Source organism: Zalophus californianus, chromosome 1, assembly GCF_009762305.2.
Source record: "Zalophus californianus isolate mZalCal1 chromosome 1, mZalCal1.pri.v2, whole genome shotgun sequence".
Taxonomy (NCBI): domain Eukaryota; kingdom Metazoa; phylum Chordata; class Mammalia; order Carnivora; family Otariidae; genus Zalophus; species Zalophus californianus.
The window spans coordinates 135,003,120-135,023,896 of record NC_045595.1 but is presented as its reverse complement, the minus strand read 5'-3'; the positions used below and the strand labels follow the sequence as shown (position 1 = coordinate 135,023,896).

The following is a 20,777-nucleotide window of genomic DNA, read 5'->3' as shown; positions in this document are numbered from 1 at the left end:
CCTCCTCCACACATAGGGGTCTGCATCAAATTCTGGAAGTACCCCACAGCTGTCTCTTCTCCCCTACCAACCAACAAGGCACCCCACCATGTCCGTTTCAAGGGTCCAGCCCCCCAGGAAAGTGACCCTCCGACCCCCAAAATCATGGACAGGGGAAGAGGCAACAGGGGTGCCAGGTTACAGGGGACAATGCTAGAGTGCCAGCTCTGGAAAGGAGGCTGCCCACCTATCCATACCCCTTCTCCAGAGGGAGCAGGCCATGAAGCAGGGAGGCAGTGAGCTTAATTGAATTCATGTTTAATAATTACAGGCACCGTGCCCCCCCCCTTCCCCCTGCCCAGGCAGCAGCAGGGGTGGTGCAGGGGCTGGGGCATATGCCCCCAGCAGCGAGGACGGCAGTCCCATGAGTGATTTTCAGAAAATAAAAAAAAGACCCCAGGGGCAGGCGGTGGTGCCCCCCCACCAAGACACACCAAATTTCAAGACTTTATATATAATATATCTCTGTGCCCCAGGGGGGAGGAGAGGGACACCTGGCAGCATCCTGGAGGGGGGGCCCCAGGCAGCCCCACGACATCCTGCCTCTTCAGCCATTTTATTAGCTCAGACACATCGCACTACAGGCACCCATTGCCGCCGCCGCCGCTGCTGCCGCCCCCCCCCTGCAGTCCGGGCGGGTGGCCGGGTCATCCGAGTGTCCATGGGGCTCCAAGTCCCCCGCCCCACCCGCCCTCAGTTGTGGTCAGACTCCTCCTCCTCCGCCTCACGAAGCCACTTGAAGAAGGCTGTGACAGATTTAAGGGCCACGCCCTTGCCCTGTTGCTCAGCAGGGTCCTTGCTACTCTCCCAGCTGTAGAAGGCATCCTCTTTCACCACATCCTCGTCATACAGCGTGTCAAAGAACATCCGAAGCAGATCTGCAAGCAGGCAGGACAATAGCACTTAAGAGGAGTGCTGCCCACAGCCACCCCATTCCACTCCTAGGCTCCACTGTTCAAACAAGGGCCTGACCCACCATCCCGGTATTTGTGTGTCTGACCATTCCAGAATGACTAGGTGGGTCTCTAACAAGATGTTAACCTCTTCGCGAGATCGGTGCATGGTAATGAGTCACAGAAAAACCTTACCAACCTGCCCAAGCTTCACCTCAGCAGCTTCACTCATGATATATTTAATGAGAAAAACTATACACGGAATTGGTACCTCTCAATTTAAGGAATGACATTAAGTCCCAGATACATCACTCACCAAAGTCAAGCGTTTATAACCTGGAACGTTCACTGGTCCCCATTAGATGCTAGCAAACTGGATCCCAATTTCCTCTTTATTTTCCACACATCTCCTGAACATACACATCCTCTCTGGCCTTGACACTTTTACAGGTGCTGCATCCTTTGCCAGGAACTTCCTTTCTCTTGTCACCTTCCTACTGAATTTCTTTAGGCTCAACTCCAGCACCCCTTGCTCGGACCCTCTTTCTCCCCATCCTGACTACTAGTTAAGCCTTCCCAAGCACTTGTCCTATAAGCCCTGAACACAACCTATCCCATACCCCCACACTGCCCTGCCAAAGGCAGGCCAAGTAGCGAATTCACTGTCTTCTAAAGCAAGCCTTGCTCGAATCTGGAGTCCAGCTCTAGATGAAACGCTGACAGCCATCTATGAGAAGCTGCAAGCCAGTATGTTCCTCAGGGTACACACACCCTCAAATCCACAACCACCGCCCCCCAGACCCATTGTACAGCAGGAGAGCATTTATCCCATTTGGGGATAAATGTGTTAAACTTGTGTTCCAAATTCTATGCACACCCACCCTGGGGACCCTACACAATCAATTATCCACTCTGCCCTATATTTTTGAGGCCAAGTTTCTCCCATCTAAACACAAAAGGCCTCCCTTACAACCACCATCTCCTACAGTGAAACAAAAGATTTTTGTCTTTGGACAAGAAATTAACTAAATTCAAAGATTCTGTCTACACTTGCTGTTTTCCTTTCTTCCTGTGTCAGTCAAGCATTACTCAGTCCTTTCCAATCCAGACTGCCCCCTGCTCTACCAAATATGCCCGAGTGACCTCCGTGTTTTTACACCAAAGGCCCTAAATGTTCAGGTCTGCTCCTATGGAATTCTCAAGAAGCATCTAATGTTACAGACTACTTCCCTCTCCTAAAGTTACTTCGTCCTTTGTTCACACGACCCTGTCGTCCTCTGATCCCTACCTGTGGGTCCTCCACTCGAACGTTCTATCGCAGGCTCTCATCAAGCAATCCCGTATCCTCTGGTAACTTGCATGTGTTGCCCTGTGCCAGCTTCTCACAGATTGGCCACCAACCCGGACCTCTTCCTTTCCAAATGAATTCCCGTACCCAGCTGTCTACCTGACATCGCTGATCACCCCTGCCCAGGGACCACAAACTCATCATGACCAAACTCAACCTGATCCAGTGTTCCCAACCCCCCCCGCCAAGGCAAATGGTACCATGCCATCCCCTCACCTGCTAAATAAGCATGCTGGAAGTCCTGTAACTTCCCCTCTCTCATGACCTCTCATGACCTCTCCCACCATGCCAGGGTTATGTTTTAACTGTAACCGCACCACTCCCAGCTCCAATGCTACCAGCAAGCTCGAGCCACCAGCAACAGAACCCGCTCCTAATTTGCTGCTCTTGCCATGTTCACATTCAACCCATTCCAAACCACTCTTCCTACTAATGGCCAGGATGATCTAAAAACTAAAATTCCACAAAGCTTTTTCCTGGCCTTAGGCTGAAGGCCAAAACTCGTCCCACAGCTTAGACAGCCCTGCAGGACCTGGCCCATGTCCATCTCTCCAGCCCCAGCTTGCCTCACACACAACTAGCTGCTATTTATGCTCGCCCACACTGGCCTTCCTTGGGCACTTCTTTTACCTGTGTCAAGTCCCTTCTGCCTCAGGGCCTGCCTTTACACACAATTCCTTCATTTCAAGTAGCCCCCTCCCCTTTGTCATTGGGCTGACGTTTTGTCAATTCCCACCCCCCACTTGTCATCCCTTACGCTAGGTGTCCCCAGAGAGCACCCCACAGGACCCATCTTCAGCCACTCATCACCTGTTAGACTCCAGGCCAGCATGAGAACCGTGCTTGACTTAATCACTGCCAATGTCCCAGTGCCCTGGCACAAACCTGTTTGCCGAACGCACAATCTCAGGCATGTTAACCTAAACCTCAGTCTCCCAACATGGAAAAGGGGTAACGGGGACATACTTTAAACAACAGCTGTGAGAATTAAATAAGGCAAGGAAAGAAAAGCCTCTCAACCCCCTGCCAGGCCACAAGAGCACTGGGTCCTTAGAAATCGTTACTGTTTTTCACCTCCGTGCTCCTGGCATCGAACAGCTGGCTGGGTACAAAATGGCAGCCAATTAACCTTCAAGGCTGAGTCTTACCTCCTTCCATTTGTAGGCCAGAAAACAAACCCGTGCAGGGGGAAGAAATCAACCACCAGGGCATTCTGCTCTCCAGGGACCACCCCCTCTCTTGGGTTGAGACCCTTTCCATGACTGCCCCTGCTCCCTGGCAGCACCCCTACCCCCACGCCCTGCAGCCTGGCTCTTACTGGCGGGCTGTTCTAAGGTCACTACAAGGGCCTGGAGGGCGTAGAGCGCCTGCAGCTCCTTCTGCTCATCACACAGGTATTTCTGTAGCAGTTTCGCTCGCACTTTCAGCACCGTGACATCCACGCGGAGGGGCGTCTCAACTACAGGGAAGAAGACAGAGTTAAGTGGACTAATGCACCCTCAACCTGGTCCACAACCAGGAGGCAAAGACCAAAACCTCCCTCCCTCCATTTGTCTGCTGGGCCCACCCTTGCCCCACCATCTCCCTGGCTCCTCTTACAGATAATTGCAGAATAGCAGACAGTTGTCATGAGGGCTCGAACTAGTGTGTTGGATGCTACCTGCTGCTCACTCAGGTTGGCCTGTGCAGACGAGAAACAAAAGGCCCCTAAGTTCTGAACTATGCCCCTACCCGCACACCAAGAACTGCCTCTCCTTTATCCCTCTCCCCCAATACCCAGGAGAAACATACCTCTATCCAGTCAAACACCCGCTGGTTACTGCTGCCCTCCTTCAGCAGCTTCTCCAGCTGCCTGCTCAGCTCCTCGGAGGAGAGCATCCTTTGGCCAGGGGCTTCTGACTCCTCGCCCAAGGTATACTCCACCTTCTACAAAAAGACCCACAGTCAGGAGGTAAGTGTACCACATGAGTGTTTTGAGGGAAGAGGAAAAAGAATGGCCAGTCCCAAATGCTAGAATTAGCCTAATTCCAGCTACAAACCTGTTCAGCGACGAATGCACTGACATCCTGGCCTTCAGGTAGAAATTCCTTCCAGCTGAGTCCGGCCTCTCGCCACAGCATCCCCACCTTTTTGGGACTCTGGAAAATGCAAGACCAATTCAGCAACCTTCTCTCCCTCCAAGACCTAGCTCCACAGATGTCACCCAACAAATATTTACTGAAAGGCCACTAGGTGCCCGCCAGGGGCTCAGGATGTTACAAAAGTACCAAACAGGCAGTCTCTCCATGCCTACAGGCTAGTACTGGACAGACAGCCAAAAAAATCACCCAAAGACACAAGAAATCATCTACCACAGTGCTAGGAAATGGGGGGGGGGGGGCGCGGCAGATAGCCTAAGAGCCTCTACAGAAGAGGTCAATTAGCTTTCACAGAATTACCTTTACTGAAAAAGGTAAACAACCAAATCCACACTCCTCTACGATTCTTCTTCTAAAATAGCTTACTCTTTCATTATTCCAAGCAAACAAATGCTCGGGAGTGGACAACTTCTAACAAATATGCCTTTTTGGTTACCAATTCCAGAAAATTTTAGAAGCAGATATACCCCCACAACCCTCACTGCAAATCAGAATTCCTCACATAAACAACAGGCTGAGCCCATTTTCTGTGAGGGTACAAGAGATTCTGAAGACATTACTCTTTATAACAGCAGATATTCAGAATGATGACAGTGACGCTTAATAGGACTACCGTAATTCATAAATTTTAAAGATGCTCATTCTAATACACTGAGTCTCATCTCACAGTTGATACATTTAAACAAATGACCATAAATCTTTTCTTTATTAACAGTGTAGCAATAACATGTCCTACAACCTGCTGCACCACAGATTCAATGAGATACACATAGTTCAATATACCTCTTTTTTTTTTTTTTAAAAACAAACTACCCTAATACAGGCTTCTACCTAAAAGGATTAATAGGACGCTAAAAAAACAATTCCTTTCCACTCAAGTCTACCTGTCCAGGCCCCAGGGGCGGCTAAACTCCTAAAGTGCTCTTCCCAGCGCTCTCGACCACGGAGTGCCCCACCCACTTGCCTTTCCCGTCTTTCCGTGACATTTGCTAGTCACCACTTAACTTTCACAAAGCAGTTCCAGCACCCTTCTGGGAAAGCTTTCTGTCAGGAACATCACCAAAGAGACACTCCTTTGCAACCTCACAGTACCCAAGACACTCCATTTCAACTATTTCATGCTTTACTTCACATTGTTTTTATTAAGCTGTCATTTCTTACTTTTCTCTTCCAGCTGGCTTCCTAACTGTGTTTTATTCACTGTGGTATTCCCAGTGCCTAATATGTGGTTGGTAAATGTTTAAAAAAAAAAATGCTAGTTGAATGAATGAATCAATCAATCAAGGACTTAGGGTCTTAGATTGCTGGGGTTTTTTTTGTTTTTGTTTTTATCGTGCTTCTCCCCCAGGCTTGTCCAGAACTCACGACAGGAACCGGTCTGAGAGTGCCAGCCTCATCGTTTCCTCTCCCAGGTACCAACACAGCATACCATCACCATTAACCCCATCCCACCAAAGGGCCATGAGGCACCAGGGTCACCGCAACCAGCCCAAACCGCATGGTGGAAGAGAAGTCCTGACACATCACCCCCAAAAGGCTCTCACTTACCATGCTTTTACACAGAAGCCCCAGGATCTCCAGCAACAGGGAAGTCGCTTTGCCCAGGGGTCTCAGAGGTTTTGTAATCTCCCTACAGGGAAAGAAAAATACAGTGAGTGTTGATGGCCTCCAAAGCCCTCTCAGTACACTACCCCATCCCTCCCTAAACCCAGGCATTGCACCTGCATATATGCCTCCCCTCCCCAACTTTGTCTTTACCTCCCCTGAATCCCAAAAAGAGAGCTTACCTGAACAGCTCCCCCATAGGTATCCCACCTTCCTGAAGGATGGGCGTTACGAGTTCTGCTAGGTAGAGCCACACGTGGGGGATGTCAATTTCCATGTCTTCAGCCAATTCTAAGATTTCATACAGCCTGCAAATGGAATTCAAAGTCAGGGCATTCTAGGGGAACCTGGGTGGCTCAGTCGGTTGAGCATCTGACTCTTGATTTTGGCTCAGGTCATGATCTTGGGGTCCTGGGATCAAGCCCCATGTTGGGCTCCACACTCAGCAGGCAGTCTGCCTAAAGATTCTCTCCCTCTCCCTCTCTTTCTAATAAAAATAAATCTTGAAAAAAAAAAAAACGTCAGGGCATTCTAGGAAAGGTAAGCCGGACCCCTACTCTCCTCCCTGGGCAACATGGCATTGTTAAAGGATCAACTGCGGACCCCGCGAGAACATTTCCTAAACAGGGGGCAACTATCTCAAGCTAAGGCCACACTCTTGTCCTTGCATGGTACACCCTAGCTCTGCCAAAAGTCACACTGACCAGGATGACTGAGGAACCTACACTCTTATCCGAGGTTGCATGCATCCTACAGAGAAGGGAAGTCTGTGGGTCTGTAAAAGCAGAAGGCCCTCAGAAGCCATACCCTTGGTAGTACTGAGCAGTGGAGAGGTGCCCGGCCAAAAGCAGCTGGTGCAGCAGCCGCCCCATATGCTCACGAGCGATGGTGCTGCGCTCCAGTGTTGACTCAATGCCATGCCGCACGAAGATGAAGAGCAGGGAGGGTGAGGCCAGCTCCTGTACGCACTGCACTGCCTCCTGTAGGGGTGTGGGCAGGAGGGAGAGGGCAGTCACCGTTTGGTCCCGCCTGCTCTGCTGTCCCTCAGACCCCCCCCCCCCCCCCCCCCGCGGAGCCTACCTTCAGGTCATTGAGATGGAGGTATTCCTCAATGATGGCCTTGGATTTCTTCTCCAGCTCTTCCTCAGAAAGCGCAGCCTTCGGGGGGCTCACCGGGGGCAGGGTGGCTTCTCGCTTCACTGAAGGGGAAGGACAGATTGAACACCCTTTAGTTCTTTTTTTCTCTTTTAAGACTTTATTTATTCTAGAGAAAGAAAAAAATAGCTCACAAGCAGAGGGGGAGGGGCAGAGGAGGAGGAGCAGGCTCCCCACTGAGCAGGGAGGCCAATGTGGGGCTCCGTCCTAACCTGAGCCCAAGGCAGACGCTTAACCCACTGAGCCACCCACGCGCCCCATGGACACTCTTCAGTTCTAATTTTCCTAGGCCCGGAGCTCTGAAGATTGGAGACTGGCTAGACCCAAACCCACACCTTTCCCTTCCCAGCCCCTTACCGGCATCCCGCCCGCGGTCCCGATCCTCTGTGAGGCTAGCTGCCTTGCGGAGTCCCTCAGGCTGGGAGGGCCGCTCTCTACTCCGCTCCTCCACTTCCTTGCTGAAGCTCCGCTTGGTGGCAGGTGTCCGAGAGCGATCGAGCCGGTCCCCACGGTCACCTCCCCGTTCACTCCGCTCTAGGCGGTCTCCCCGGTCCCCAGCTTTCTCACTTCTTTCCCGACTCAAGCTACTCCTAGAGAAAAAAAAAAACAGGCATGTCACCTCTCACCTGTACTGCCGAGGTGCTCTCTCGTATAGCTATCATCCAACATGCTGAGCTACCATCGGGCCTAGTTCCTGGCATCAGGAATGTGCCCCAATTTAGCTAGGGGCTCTGAGCAGCACAGGTGTGAGGATTCCTATGGCAACCACCGAAGCCCATCCCAGCACTCCCCGTGTGAAGAATGGAGACACCCAGGAAACCTCACCTCTGTACCACACGTCTGCCATCTGTGCTTTCTGTAGGTACTGCTTGTTGAAGGGCTGAGAAGCGGTTCAAGGTGCTAGTAGCTGGACGAGCAGCTTCTGATGCTGGGGAGGCAGAAAGCCCAGATCAAAATCTCTTCCCACATTCTCCCATTCTGTCTCCTACTTGCCAGTGTAGGACACTTGGTCCTACTCCCAACACAAACAGTTCATTCAGTCCTAGTCCCGAGCATAGGCCTCCTGTTATTACCTAACCACTTTGTACCAAAAGCCTCCCCTACAAACAAGGATCTGCCCTCAAGGAAGAAAAAACAGCCACCCAACTCTTTACAGTGGCCTCCATACCTGCATCGGAGGGCTTGGCTCCTGAGCCCCCACTGCTGCCCTTGCCCCAGCTCAATCGTCCTCCAGGTGCAAAGAGCTGGTTGTTAGAATCAATGGAGCCAGGCTGAGGAAGGAAAGGGAACGGAGACGTCAAGAGTCTGATCTGGCCAAAGCCCACTGCTACACAGTAGCAAATGGCCTAGACCAGGGGCCAGGCAAACTTTTCCTGTAAAAGACCAAATAGTAAATACTTCAGGCTTTGCAGGCCGGACAGTTTCTATTTCAACTATTCCACTCAGCCACTGTTGCACAAAAGCACTCACAAAGGATACTTAAGGGGAATGAATATGGTTGTGTTATAATAAAACCAAGAACACTGAAATTTACATTTCGAATAATTTCGTATTACATAATATCATCCACTTTATCTTTTCCAACCGTTAAAAAACCGTAAATGCCACTTGTTAGCTGTGGAATATAGAGAAGCAAGGAATGGGCCAGATTTGCTATGTGGGTTTGCTGACCACTGGCCCAGACAGATGTGAATATATACCCCCTTGAGCTGGCAGTCCCGTCTCTAGCAATCTAACCAGTTAGTCCAAGAGGAAAAATTCAGCCGTCAGCTTTCCAACTTCAGAAAGTGAGGGGACCAAGATCCTAACCTAGGCTCACTGCCTGTTTGATCCCTCTTTACCCTCCCCATGACCACCACCACTCCCTCCAATACACCACCCACTACCTTCGTGATCTTGGTGAGTCGTGAGGTGTCGATAGGGCGGCTGCCCTTGCTGATGGGGACTGTGTTCCAGCCACCATCATCCACAAGTGGGAGGCCACGGCCTGGGACAAAGAGGAGAGACAGCATATTGCAATAATGAGTACCTCCCAGCACCGCTATCGCCTGGGGCTGCCCCCAGCCCCCCTTCCTCAGATCCTCAGTTCCATCACGTGGTCTCAGTGGCCCAGACACGTGGCACTAACAAAAAATCATCAGTGGAAAGTGTAACCCCTCACTGTGCCCCCCTCCTTAATCTGAGCCTCAGACTCACTAATGGGTGGGCCTGGGGGGCCGCCCCGACGCTTGTCGCTGCCCTTGGCCATTAGCTGCTGCACTTTTACGTGTTCCCAGTGCTCCTCCATCTCAGCCTCCTTGTGGATCTGGTCAATGGTCTTGGGACCCTGGTCCCCACGGCGTGGCACCCAATTGCTCTGTAGGGACAGAAGACCAGTCATAAGGTAATTATATCAGAGGCCCAGACAAAGCAATGCTGGGAACTGGAGGCTATGGCATATAGGCAGCAGACCAGCAGTGGGAAGGAGAGGACACACACCCGTCGCAGATCCAGCACATCTTGCAGCATAAAGCGGATTCGGGATGAAGTCTTCTTTTCCTTAATGATTTTTTCCATCTGGTTGAAATACTGATCCATTCGGGGCTAGGAAGCAGCAAAGGGATCAGGTCAGGAACTTGTAACACCTCACCTCCAAATGCAGACCCGGCCCCTCCTCAGACCCTCAACTCCATCACTGTGGCTCGGTGGCCCACACACAGCAGCCCGGCAAGGAGTTTCTGAGTGGACAGCAGGCCCCAGGCACTTCTGCCTGTTCCATTCCACATCCCAGGACCCCTACCTTGGCTTTTTCAAAGTCCAGATCTTTGCCAATGGTAGTGAGCAGACGACAAAGGCATTCAAGGGACTCTTCGTCATGGTTCTTAAGTAGTTTAACTACACAGTCATGCATTATCGCCTCTGTTAACATCTTCAGCTTGAACAACTCCCCAATAAACTTGATATTCCCTAAAGAGCGCCGCCGGGCTATGTCTCGAGCCTCTTCCAACTCTTCCTTCAGGCGTCCCCGTTCCTCTGCCTGCCAATTATAGGGCAGAAATCCATCAAAAAGGTACCCAGACACTGGACTAAAACCCTTCTCTCCTCCACTACCTGGATTCCTAACCCTAGCTGCAAGTATTCCTGTCTTAAGGCAGAGAAACCCCCAAAACACCATCACCCCCAACCCCCTTTTACCCCCCCCACCCCATTCTACAGCCGAGTAGCAACTGGGTGGATGGACAGTGGGCTTGGTGGGTTTTCTCTTACCGTAGCAGCTTCATCCATCTCTTTTTGCTTCTTCTCAAAAACCTCATCATCATCCTTGTCTTTTTCAAACTCTTTTTGACATCGATTCAACAACAGTTTTCGGAAGTTCACAGTCACTGTTGGCTTTTCTGTAGTGGGCACTTTCAGCTGTATGTCAAAGAGAACATCACATTTAAGCTGGTCCAGAGCGGGAGGGCCCTCCAAGGGTCTTTAGCTACCTAACCTAGGAAGACCCTTGGCCCCCACTCTGCCACCTCCTGGCTGCCATCAACAGCACAGCCTGGAAGAGAACCAAGCAGCTGGACTCAAGGAGTCCTAGGAAAAGAAGTAGGAAATTAGACCACAAGGTTCAGTAACAGTGGACACTAACCGCCATGAGGCAGCGGCACATGTTGGCATAGGCCACAGAGAAGTTGGGCTCTGAAATGGCCTTCTCGAAGATAAGATCAATGACCCCTTTGAGGCGTTCCTCGGTGTCAATGGCCAGCTGCGTCACCTGCTTCATCAGCTGCTGGAACATCTGGGGTGTCAGCTTATTCAGGATGGAGCGCACCCTGCGGAACAGGTCCTGGGAGAGGGAACAGAGAAGACTCAGAATCCAGTGAGGTTCTCAGAAGAGGTTGCTGGGCGGGATGGGAGAGGTTGTAGGGACTCAAGTAGCCACTGGTCATAAGGACGACAGAAACAAAGAGAGCAGAGCTGGCTCAGAGGGCAGACCTTGAGAAGAAACAGCAAAAGCAGCACTGGCCAGTACCTGGGTTTTGCTGCCGTCAGCATCCTCCTCGCCTCGATCCTTATCAGCAGCCGTCCGCTTGCTGCTGGGTTTCCAGGCTTTCTCCGCTTTGTTCAACTTTATATCTTCAGTCATTAACACTGTGGCAATGATCTTGCGGGGTTCCTTTCGGGGGCCCTGTTGAGATCGCCGGGGTCCCAGACCAGCCTGCTAAGCAAGGGGTGAGGACGAGTGAAGACACAGAGCGAGTCAGCACAACCTGTGCCACCGCTACCGCACATCACCAGGCCGGACTCCCCCTCCCCGCAGCAAGACAGGGGAGCCATTCCCCAACCCCCCCCACCATCTGTCCCCCTAGCCAGTCCCACTCACCGGCCCTCGGGGCAGCTCCCCACCTGGCCCACCCCTTGGGGGCCCACGGTTGCTAAGGGCTGGTCGGCCAAGGTTGGCAAAGGAAGGAGTGAAGTCTGGACCACAATTGATGCCTGGAAGTCTAGTGGAGTCCTGTGACCGCAGTGGTGTTTTATTGGCCTGCAAAGAGGACAGGGAAGGCATGAGAAATACGCTATGGCTCCTGACTACTCTTTCAGGACCTCAGGCTCCTCCCCAGCCAGCCAGCCAGCCCAAACTGACCCTCCCCCTCAAGTCTACCAACCTTATCCAACACCACATCGCTGATATGGGGCAATCCCTCCGGCTTCTGCATACTGGCAAAGATGAACTGAAAGCCAAGCAGGAACTCACGATCATAACGCTTTTTCTCCTCAAGGTTTAGAGGCTTCCACTGATCTACGAGGAAGACGAGATGAACCAATCATACCTTTGTCTCCTGGGGCCCTGGAAAGAATACCCAACCCTTCTCAACCCTTTCTTCAGAATTTTTTTTTTTTTTAAGATTTTGTTTACTTATTTGAGAGAGCGAGTGAGCAGAGAGAGAGACAGAGAGAACACGAGTGAGGGGAGGGGAAGAGGGAGAGGAAGAAGCAGGCTCAGGCTCCCCAATGAGCAGGGAGCCCGACACTCAGCTCGATCCCAGAACCCTGGGATCATGACCCGAGCCCAAGACAGATGCTTAACCACCTGAGCCACCCAGGCACCCCAGCATACCTGACTTATACTCATACTTCTGTTCCCCGGGCTGGATGTTCTCAGCATTGTGAATTTTGTCTTCCTTTGAGTCCCAGGTCTCATCTGCTTCCTCAGGCCTCAGGGGTGCACTGCTGCCCTCAGGCTCTGGACCAGGACTGGTGCCCACAGGAGGCTGATTCTCCACTTCTGGTACTCCTGGGCTCACCTGTAACCATAGGACATTCCAATTTGGTTGCACTATGACTAGTGTTCATACCCAAACTCTGCTCTTTCTGCTCCCTTACCTCCTTGAAGGCATCTAGAATATCTCCCACAGCCTCCTTCTTATTGAGCTCCTTAATTTTCCGTCTCTTCTTTGGCACAGACACCGCCACTATTTGGGGGATAAGAAAAATGGGAGTAACTTATGGAGTACCCCTAATCCCTGGGGAAATTAAAAAAAAAAAAAAGTAGCTACTCTACAGTATTTCCTCTTTCCATCAACACCCACTCCAGATTTAAAATTCCTTAATCTTGGAATTTTCTCTCTTGGGTTCCATCAAAGGGCTTCTATGACCCAGACACAGTGGCACAAATGAGAGGTCATCACTACAGAGAAAACCCCACACCTTCCAGCCCACCCCACTTCCACCATCCAGCCACACCTCACCTTGGGTGGCGGCTGCTGCCTCCAAATTCTGAGACAGGTGGGCTGCAACAGGGGTGCTCTCTGGGGGGAGAAGTTCCTCTCCTCCTTTCTGACCTTCAGCGTCTCCTGCTTCTCCTTCTTCTTCCTCTTCTTCCTCTTCCTCCATTTCCTCCTCCTGAGCTGGGGAAGTAGCTGGAGGAGCCAGAGCTGGAGTGGCAGAGAGGACGGTGTGGGAAGCCACTGACGCTGTCACCTCCTTGGCCTGCTCCTTTGGCTCACTGACTGGGCTTAAGTCCACAGCTGGTGGCGAGGGGGCTCCGTTGAGCAGTTCCTCAGGTTGGGCAGTTGGAGCAATGGGCATGGGGGATTCGGAGGGACAAGCTGGGGGAGGGAGAGGAGCAAGCTCTGGGCTCGACTCCACCTCTGGTTCCAAATCCTCAGATGGGACCATGCCATTTGGTTCAGGAAAAATTTCCTCTTTGTGAGATGCAGAGGGGGTGGAAACCTGGAGAGGACTGGAAGAGAACTCAGATTCTGGAATCGGTTTGCTAAGTGTCACTTCTACTTCCAGTATGGGTTCAGCAAGGGGAGTGGGTTCTGGAGAGAGGCAATATGGCTCCCCAGTTTCACGGGGCATAGGGCTGGATTCTTCTACAGACATTTGGATCATCCCCGTTGTCACAGTGTCCCCAGGAATGGAGAGGACTGCGAGATTAGGCTCAGACCCCGGTTCCAAGATTGGGGGTGGTGATGGGGTCGGACAAGGTGATGAAGGCTGGGATTCTGAAGGGCTATGTTCTGGGCCAGGCAGCCCTGGTCGGCTCCCAATGATTGCTCCCTGGGACCGGTCATCTGCGCCACAGGAAAGACAACGAGTAATTAGAGGCACATCTTCACTGCTGTTGTGCGTCCTCCTCCCAGCCAAGACATTCCCAGCCTAACACCCACCCCTGCCATCTTATCCCACCTAAGCCTTTTCCCTTCTCACCCAACATCTGCTCCACTCGCAAAATCCCACTACCTAAAACCTAAGGTCATTCTTCTCTGGCACCCAGGTCAAGTTACTCCAACTCCTTAGCACGTGAAATCGTCACACTCCTTTTCCCCATAAAAGCTCTGCCCCACCTGCTTACCTACCTGGCCGAACAACAACAGCAACCTGGGGTGTCTCCCCATTAGCTTGAGGCTCCAGACCACCTCCCGTCTGCAGGACACAAAGGATTACCAAGTTTGCCCCGATGAGGCCCGCAACCCTTCTCTGTTAGAGCCATTTCTACTTTAACTCTGCCTAAAAACCCAGGAAAGCAGACAAAGAAACCCCTTCGTTGAAAAAAAGATCAAAGGACTTGGGAACCCTAGTCAGAACAGGCATCCTAGCCAGGGCCTCACTCAAAGATCAGACAATACCTGGGGAGGGGTGGGTGTGGAGGCGGTGCGGGCCCCAGACATGATCTCCTCCGTGATATCCTTCCCTCCTTGGTTTGGATCTCGAATTCGGATCTGGGGAAAGAAAGCTCCGGGATGAATGGGAAATAGGAGGAGCCCACCTCTCCACCCTGCCCCACTCCTAGGACTCCAGGCCAACCCCCCACCCCCCACTGGGAAGCAGGTGGGTGGGTGCCAGAAACCCCATGAGTTCTACTGTCAACCCATCCAGCTCATCTTGTACTCCCTACCCCGGCCCCCACCCCTAAGAGACCCTTGACCTCACAGAGCAGCCCCGTACATCACAATGCCCCTCCCTCCCTCAGCCCTGCCCCACCAGCAGTCCCCAAGTCCCCGGCTGCACACCATGGGGCCCAGGACCCCCACCTAGCACCCATACAGCTCACTTGTGGCTAGTCTGCCTGATCTCTGGGGGCAGGGCCCAGATCCAGTGGGTGGAGCCAGGGTGACTCAGCGGCTTCCCCAGCCCTGGCACCCTATTCTGGGCACCACGCCCAGGGCTTGAGGATTGAGCAGAGGCGGAGGCCTCAAGAGCTTCCAGGACTGGGAGGTGGGGGGTGGGGCCACAGAAAACAAACCATTTCCAAGACCAGCCACCAGAAACCCCAAACCAAACGTAGATCTTATGGACCCCCAGAACCTGGGTCTCTCAGGAACTCCTGCACGAGCCTCTTCAGTCTTCCCATGAGCCACTTCTACACTGAAGTCTTAGTCCTTACAAAGAACCTGAGCACTTCACAGATCTCCATTCTCTAACCACTCCCAGCCGAAGATCTCCTTCCTCAACTTTCTGCTCCCTGACCCACAATGCGCCCGACCTTGATTCTCCCTTTCCCCGATGTCCCAGAGCCCCTTGCTGTTACTCACGGTCTTCCGCTCCCTCTTGGGAGCAATCTGGGGTGGCTGGTTCATCAAAACTGGGGCGGGGGCCACACCAGTGGGAAACTGCTGCACACCCTGGGCTGGGTAGTAGGCGCCAGCTTTTGGGGGGCAGGGGGGGAAGACACAGAAAGGAAGAATGGTGGCAGCGTCAGGGCCCAACCATATACAAATGCCTGCTTGAACGCCTCCCATCCCCAGAACCTCTCATCACCCACAGCCGGCCCCTTGCCCTGCCCCACCCACCTCCCCAAGGGAATTAGGTGTCTATCAAAGCTGGGGAACCAGTCTGAACTGCGTTTACAAGAATTCCTGACACTGACATACACACACCTCGTAGACAGGCACTCCTTCCTCACCACATACCAGTTCCCACTACCAGGACTTCGGTTTCTCTTCTAACCTATAAGGTATTATGTATGCCCCCAACCTCCAGCAACACACACACATGTATTCTGAGGGAGCAGCAACTACTTAACCTGCAACAGAATCAGGTCTTTGGCTGAGAATGAGAAAAACAGATTTGCCAACCCTGTTCCACTCAACCTGAGTCCAGTTCCAGTCTCCAGCCCTTTGCTAAGGGGCAAGGAAACAAAGAGTAACATTATGAACCAGGCCCAGGATGTGGAAAAACTAATTCCTTAAAGCAATGGTCTCCAAAATGGGATGTGTTCTTTAATCTCATCCATAATCTCCACTTGTTTTTGACAAGCAACATTAAGTGTGTTGTTTAAATGATGCATACGTATAAACAAACAAAAACATACATGTATTAGAGGTACATACTCAAAATTTTTCCTGATGATCAAAAAATTTTGGAAACCACTGCCATAAAGAACAGACTAATCCTTTCCTAGAATATAAATGAAAAACAGCTACAAAACCTCCCAAATCCATGTTACATGGGCTCCCACCAACCATGGAACAAGTGTCACAGGGAATGTTTACTAAGAGGCCCTCAAAGTTGTGCCTGATCCTAAATTCTTGCAAACAGGGAGGACGCCCAACTCTCATCAATAGGATAAAACGCTCTGCCCTGCCCCCTTACCGCCCCCCAACACCAGTTTCACATTAAGCACCAACCCCTACTACCTACTAACCCTATCATTTCTAGACCAAGAAACGAGCCTAGGAAAGGTCTAGGAATTCGTAGGCGAGTTTAGATGCTCCCTGCGACTCTCTCACCTGACCCTCCCCTGCTTACCGTAAGTCCCAAACTCTGTAGGGCTTGCACCCGGATAGAAGCCTGGGGCTCCTGGCTGTACAGGATACTGCTGTGTCGGAACAACATATGTGGAACGCCCCTGGTGGGGAAGGGGGAGGAGGAGGGGAGAGGAGTTGAGGGAACTCTGAGTACCATATCAGACTACAAAGAGAATGCAGGGCAAGACAGGACAAGCCACTGTGGGCAATGACCAGAAGGGAAGTCACACCTCTGCAGAAAAGATGCGACTGGAGGGTCAGGGTACGGGAGAGGGGGGTTGGGGTTGAAGGTTCCATGGCTTCCAGCCCCCAAGCCTCCAGCCTCACCTGTCCAGGGATGTAGTAGGCCCCTTGGGAGGCTGAGTAGGAGATCTGGGAAGGGATCATCATTACTTGGGATCCAGCAGGGTAGACATGGGCAGCTGGGCCAGGGCGGGCGGGGGCTGCACTCTGCACTCGGGTGGCTGCACTGCTTGGGGGCTGGGCCCGGCTAGGGTAGAAGTGCTGTCAAGAGGGAGGAAGGCAGTTGGCGTTGGGAGAGGGAGGAAATGGACAGCAAAATGGCAACTCCACAATGTCTCTAGTCTGGAGAGAAATACTGGGGGCTTTGCAGCACAGGGGCCAATCCTAACTCACCTGACCAACTGATGGTTAAGCAGCTTCTTGTACTCACACGAAACCTTCACATTCAGGTACGCACTTTGCACACCATGAACATTTACTCCCTCACCGCCGTGCATACTCACGTCACCTCTACCAGGCTACCCTTCTGCAAAGGCTCCCTAACACCCAGATGCATCATGCCTAAGTAAAGCCCTTTTGGGCAACATACTCCCCAACATGCATTGCTCCACCATAAGGTACAGAGAAGCTAACCACTAACATGCAACAGTCTCCCAGTTCTCAGATATGCAGTCTGCCAAGATCTAGCCTCTAACATGCATCGGTTGGCATCAGACTTGAGGACCTCAAACAGCAAACAATGTCCCCACCCTGAAGACCCATCCCTGTGTCTAGCCCTTGACTAGGGTGGAGGTTAAGGGTGAGACCACAAGAGGGTCCAGGATCAGCAAAGGGGTATTACCTGCAGAGACCTGAATCCTCCCTGAGAGCACATGGGGGCAGGAAAGAAGAGAATTATCCCCAAGGTGATGAGGAGGAAAACAAAAATGAAGGAGGTAGGACACGAATGCTCCCACTTAGTGAGGAAGAATTTAGAGAACAGAGAAAGGCAAGAACCACCTGGAGCGTTTATCTTGCCATAGTCCAAAGAGAAAGAAGGGAAGGGGAATGGGGCACTCATGACCTCCCAGGAAAAGGAGGAAATAGGAAAACAGGAGTTGACAGCAGGGCCCAAAGCACTGCTCCCAATTCTCAAGGCACCAGGACCCCTAGTAATGCCACCCCCACTGACTCCATACTCCCCAAGGGGCCAGCCACCATAAGTAATCAACAGCACAAAGTGCAGAGCCGCATGAAAGAACACAGAGCAACTGTCAGGAAATTGGGGCAGGTACACGGCCTCCATAGTTTCCATCCTAGGCCCAAACTGGCCTAAGCTTTCCATGGCACCCACCCAGGCCCCCTACTCCCCTCCCCACAGCCCCTCACCTGGCGGGGCTGAGAAGGCGTGTTCATTTGTGTCGCTTGTGGCGTACTGAACACCACCGGTGCTGTCTGCCCCGGGGGAAACGCTGGCTGAAGGGGGGAGACCAGAGTTCAGCAAGAGGGGAAACCCGGGTGGGGCAGAAACCTAAGCTGGTAAAGTAAGGGGAGCAGACCTGTGCCAAGAGCTTCAGCAGTCCACATGCCCCCTCTTCCCCATGACAGCCCCTGGTAACAGCCCAGAGGCCCTGTCTCAATTTGGCAGCAGGAAGCTGCACTTTGCCCTGACACAGATGGGGGTGGGAAAATCCAGAGGTTGGAACCTGTTCCTGACCAGCTGCCTGATCTCTCCCACCCCCACCCCAGTCTCTACTAATTCCTCCCTAATTACCTGTGGGAGTCCAGGGGATGGGGCAGGTGGGGGGCCTGTGGGCTGTGGAGCTTTGTTCATTTCATTTGGTGCCACATCAGGGTCCCCCCAGCACCTGTTGGGAAAGAGTGGAGCTCGGAAAGGGGAAGGGACCCAAGCTTAAGGCAAATGGAGTGGGGGAGGGGTTGAAGCAGCAAAGGCTAGGTCCCACACCGAAGTACCAGAGGCGCGAAGAGGGGGAAGGATCCACCTTACGTCCCCACCAACACGTTGTCAAACCCGCATCACCTCCAACCACCCCCCTGGTCTGCTGAAACAGCCCCCTCACTCACCCCCTCGGTTAAGAATAAGTCCACGGTGCGGCCTACAGGTTCTGGGCATCCGAGGGCCTGGGGTTGGGAGGTGAGGGGTATCAACCTGGCTCCGCGGGGCCCAAGACCAACCAGACCGGAAATTCCAGGTCTCGCTGGCACCAGGCTCCCGGATCACAAACGGAGCTAGCAGCTTCGGCCGTGGTGTCCCCACCCCCCACCTGGGGACACCGGGTTCGGGGCCAGGCCCAGGGGCACACAAGGAACGCCTGCTGCGGGTGGCCGCGGGGGCACCCTCACGGGGCCAGACGCGGGGCCTGCCGCCGCCCAGGAGTGGAGGCCAGGAAGGGCGGGAGTCGGGCCGTAAAAGGCCAGGCGGGCGGCGGCCGAAGAAGAGCCGGTTCCTAGCAAGTGAGGGTCGGCCCGGAGGGCGGGCGGGGCCGGGGGCTCCTCCCTGCCCGCCGCTGCCGCCTCCCTCCCCTGCGCCCTCCCTGCGCAGCGCCGGCCAGTGCCAAAGAACAACGTGTCACTTCCCGGCGGCCGGGCCGCAAAGGGGGGAGGGGGCGATGGGCCGGGAGTCGCGGTGCCTGCGCCCGCGGGGCCCCCTCGGGTCAGGCCGAGGTGGCACTTCGCGGCCGGCGAACCCGGCACCCTACCAGCCCGCGGGGACCGCATATTCCGGCCCCGCGCTCCCCCACCCCCACCCAGCAGCCAGGCCGGGCCAGGCCGGGCACACGTGGGCCAGGGATCGGGCCCTGGCGAGCCGGGGCCCGGGCTTGGGCCGCGGGGCCAGGGCGCCGGGGCGGCTGCGCAGGGTGGCCGGTCCCGGCCCGGATGGCGGCGGATGCGGGGGGAGGGGGTGGGGGGGCCGGGTCGGGCCCGGACATGGCGGCTTTACCTTCAGTCTCCTTCAGTCCGCGCGGCCGAGCCCCACGCAGCCGCACAGACGTAGTCCACAACCATTTCCGGCTCCCCGCACAGATCCCGCTCGGCGGCCACCGCTTCTCCGCAGGCGCAGCCGGCGCCCCCACGTGACCGGCGCAGAGGGCGGAGCGCGCCGGGCGCCGCGGAGTACAGATTTGCCCCGCCTTGTCATGTGACAGTCAGTACCCGCCCCCTTGCCCCCACCCGAACTTTGGAACTTCCAGGCCGACCCCCCTCGGCGTCTCTGTTCCGCGGTTCTTAAGTTCATTCATTCTTTGAACAAGCATTTATTGAGTGCATACTAAGTACTGAGTGCTGGCGGCCGAGGCGGCGGGGGGGGCGGCGGGGGGTTGCTGAGAATACCGAAATTTATTAAAGACTCAGTCCTGCCTAAATAAATCATAATACAAATATGAAAAGAAATACAAATTATGCAGCCTTCGAAAATAAAGTGATTGAAATACCTATTAAACTGAATGCTAGGCTAAAAGGACTGAAACATCCTAAGGAATTAGTACGAGTAAATTTGCGTTACAAACATCAGCCACTCCCAGGGAGAGACAAAAATCCATCATGGAAAGTTCAGAATAATGACGGAAGAAGTAATCCCAAAACTCCTGCCATGCAGCCAAAAGACTTTTGGCACCGGGAGGAATTGTTCTAGAGGCAAATCCACGTACTCAGATAGCCTAGGTTTTAAATCTAAATTCTGCTACTTCCCGGCCATGTACCTATTACCTACCTACTTAATAACTTGTAAAATGGGGAAGATTTGAAACCAGGCAGTCTGGCTCAGTCCGAGCTTTTAACCACGGTGCTTTCTCTCACAATGATAACATCCACACTATTGGATTGTGAAGATTAAAGGAGTTAATTCATGTGAAAAGGGCTTGAAACAGTGCCTACGTACCTGGCAATGACACTCTTGTGCACGATCTGTGGTGGTTGTGGGTGTGTACATGTGCACACATATAATCTCAGAAGGTAAGAAAACATTTTCTCTGTACCAACGATAACGTGGTCACTTAATATATATGACCTATGTGATCTCAATCTTCACAATTTCCTATAAAACAGGTTCCATTCAGGGGCACCTGGGTGGCTCTGTCCTTAAGCGTCCGCCTTCAGCTCAGGTCATGATCACAGGGTCCTGGGATCCAGCCCC

The 20,777-nt window shown here is 53.1% G+C and overlaps 1 protein-coding gene and 3 non-coding genes across 16 annotated transcripts; all 4 read right to left on the bottom strand.

Moving 5' to 3' along the window:
* Positions 1 to 281: 281 nt before the first annotated feature.
* EIF4G1 (eukaryotic translation initiation factor 4 gamma 1) lies at positions 282 to 19,721 on the bottom strand. 13 transcript variants are annotated; one of them, XM_027584074.2, is made up of 34 exons: positions 19,587 to 19,721; positions 18,710 to 18,766; positions 18,399 to 18,492; positions 18,014 to 18,100; positions 17,487 to 17,507; positions 16,730 to 16,906; positions 16,404 to 16,503; positions 15,188 to 15,300; positions 14,282 to 14,374; positions 14,012 to 14,078; positions 12,896 to 13,726; positions 12,531 to 12,619; positions 12,265 to 12,451; positions 11,813 to 11,946; positions 11,530 to 11,688; positions 11,179 to 11,367; positions 10,795 to 10,992; positions 10,425 to 10,571; positions 9,958 to 10,194; positions 9,657 to 9,761; positions 9,375 to 9,534; positions 9,065 to 9,165; positions 8,347 to 8,449; positions 8,004 to 8,106; positions 7,536 to 7,768; positions 7,104 to 7,222; positions 6,831 to 7,003; positions 6,206 to 6,331; positions 5,967 to 6,048; positions 4,320 to 4,418; positions 4,072 to 4,206; positions 3,880 to 3,961; positions 3,599 to 3,739; positions 282 to 917 (listed from the first exon to the last, which is right to left on the bottom strand). In XM_027584074.2, exons 3-34 carry the CDS (start codon positions 18,456 to 18,458, stop codon positions 733 to 735), a joined length of 4,836 nt encoding a protein of 1,611 aa, XP_027439875.1. In that variant the 5' UTR covers positions 18,459 to 18,492; positions 18,710 to 18,766; positions 19,587 to 19,721; the 3' UTR covers positions 282 to 732. The 13 variants fall into 13 exon arrangements, with proteins under 13 accessions (XP_027439875.1, XP_027439877.1, XP_027439878.1 ...); XM_027584076.2 differs by having other exon boundaries at positions 11,179 to 11,364; XM_027584077.2 differs by lacking the exon at positions 17,487 to 17,507.
* On the bottom strand, positions 9,249 to 9,324 carry LOC113919114. The gene has a single exon (XR_003518842.1). It is a non-coding gene; the product is annotated as a small nucleolar RNA SNORD66 (small nucleolar RNA).
* On the bottom strand, positions 9,829 to 9,905 carry LOC113919115. The gene has a single exon (XR_003518843.1). It is a non-coding gene; the product is annotated as a small nucleolar RNA SNORD66 (small nucleolar RNA).
* Positions 12,772 to 12,840, bottom strand: LOC113919116. The gene has a single exon (XR_003518844.1). It is a non-coding gene; the product is annotated as a small nucleolar RNA SNORD66 (small nucleolar RNA).
* Positions 19,722 to 20,777: the final 1,056 nt, after the last annotated feature.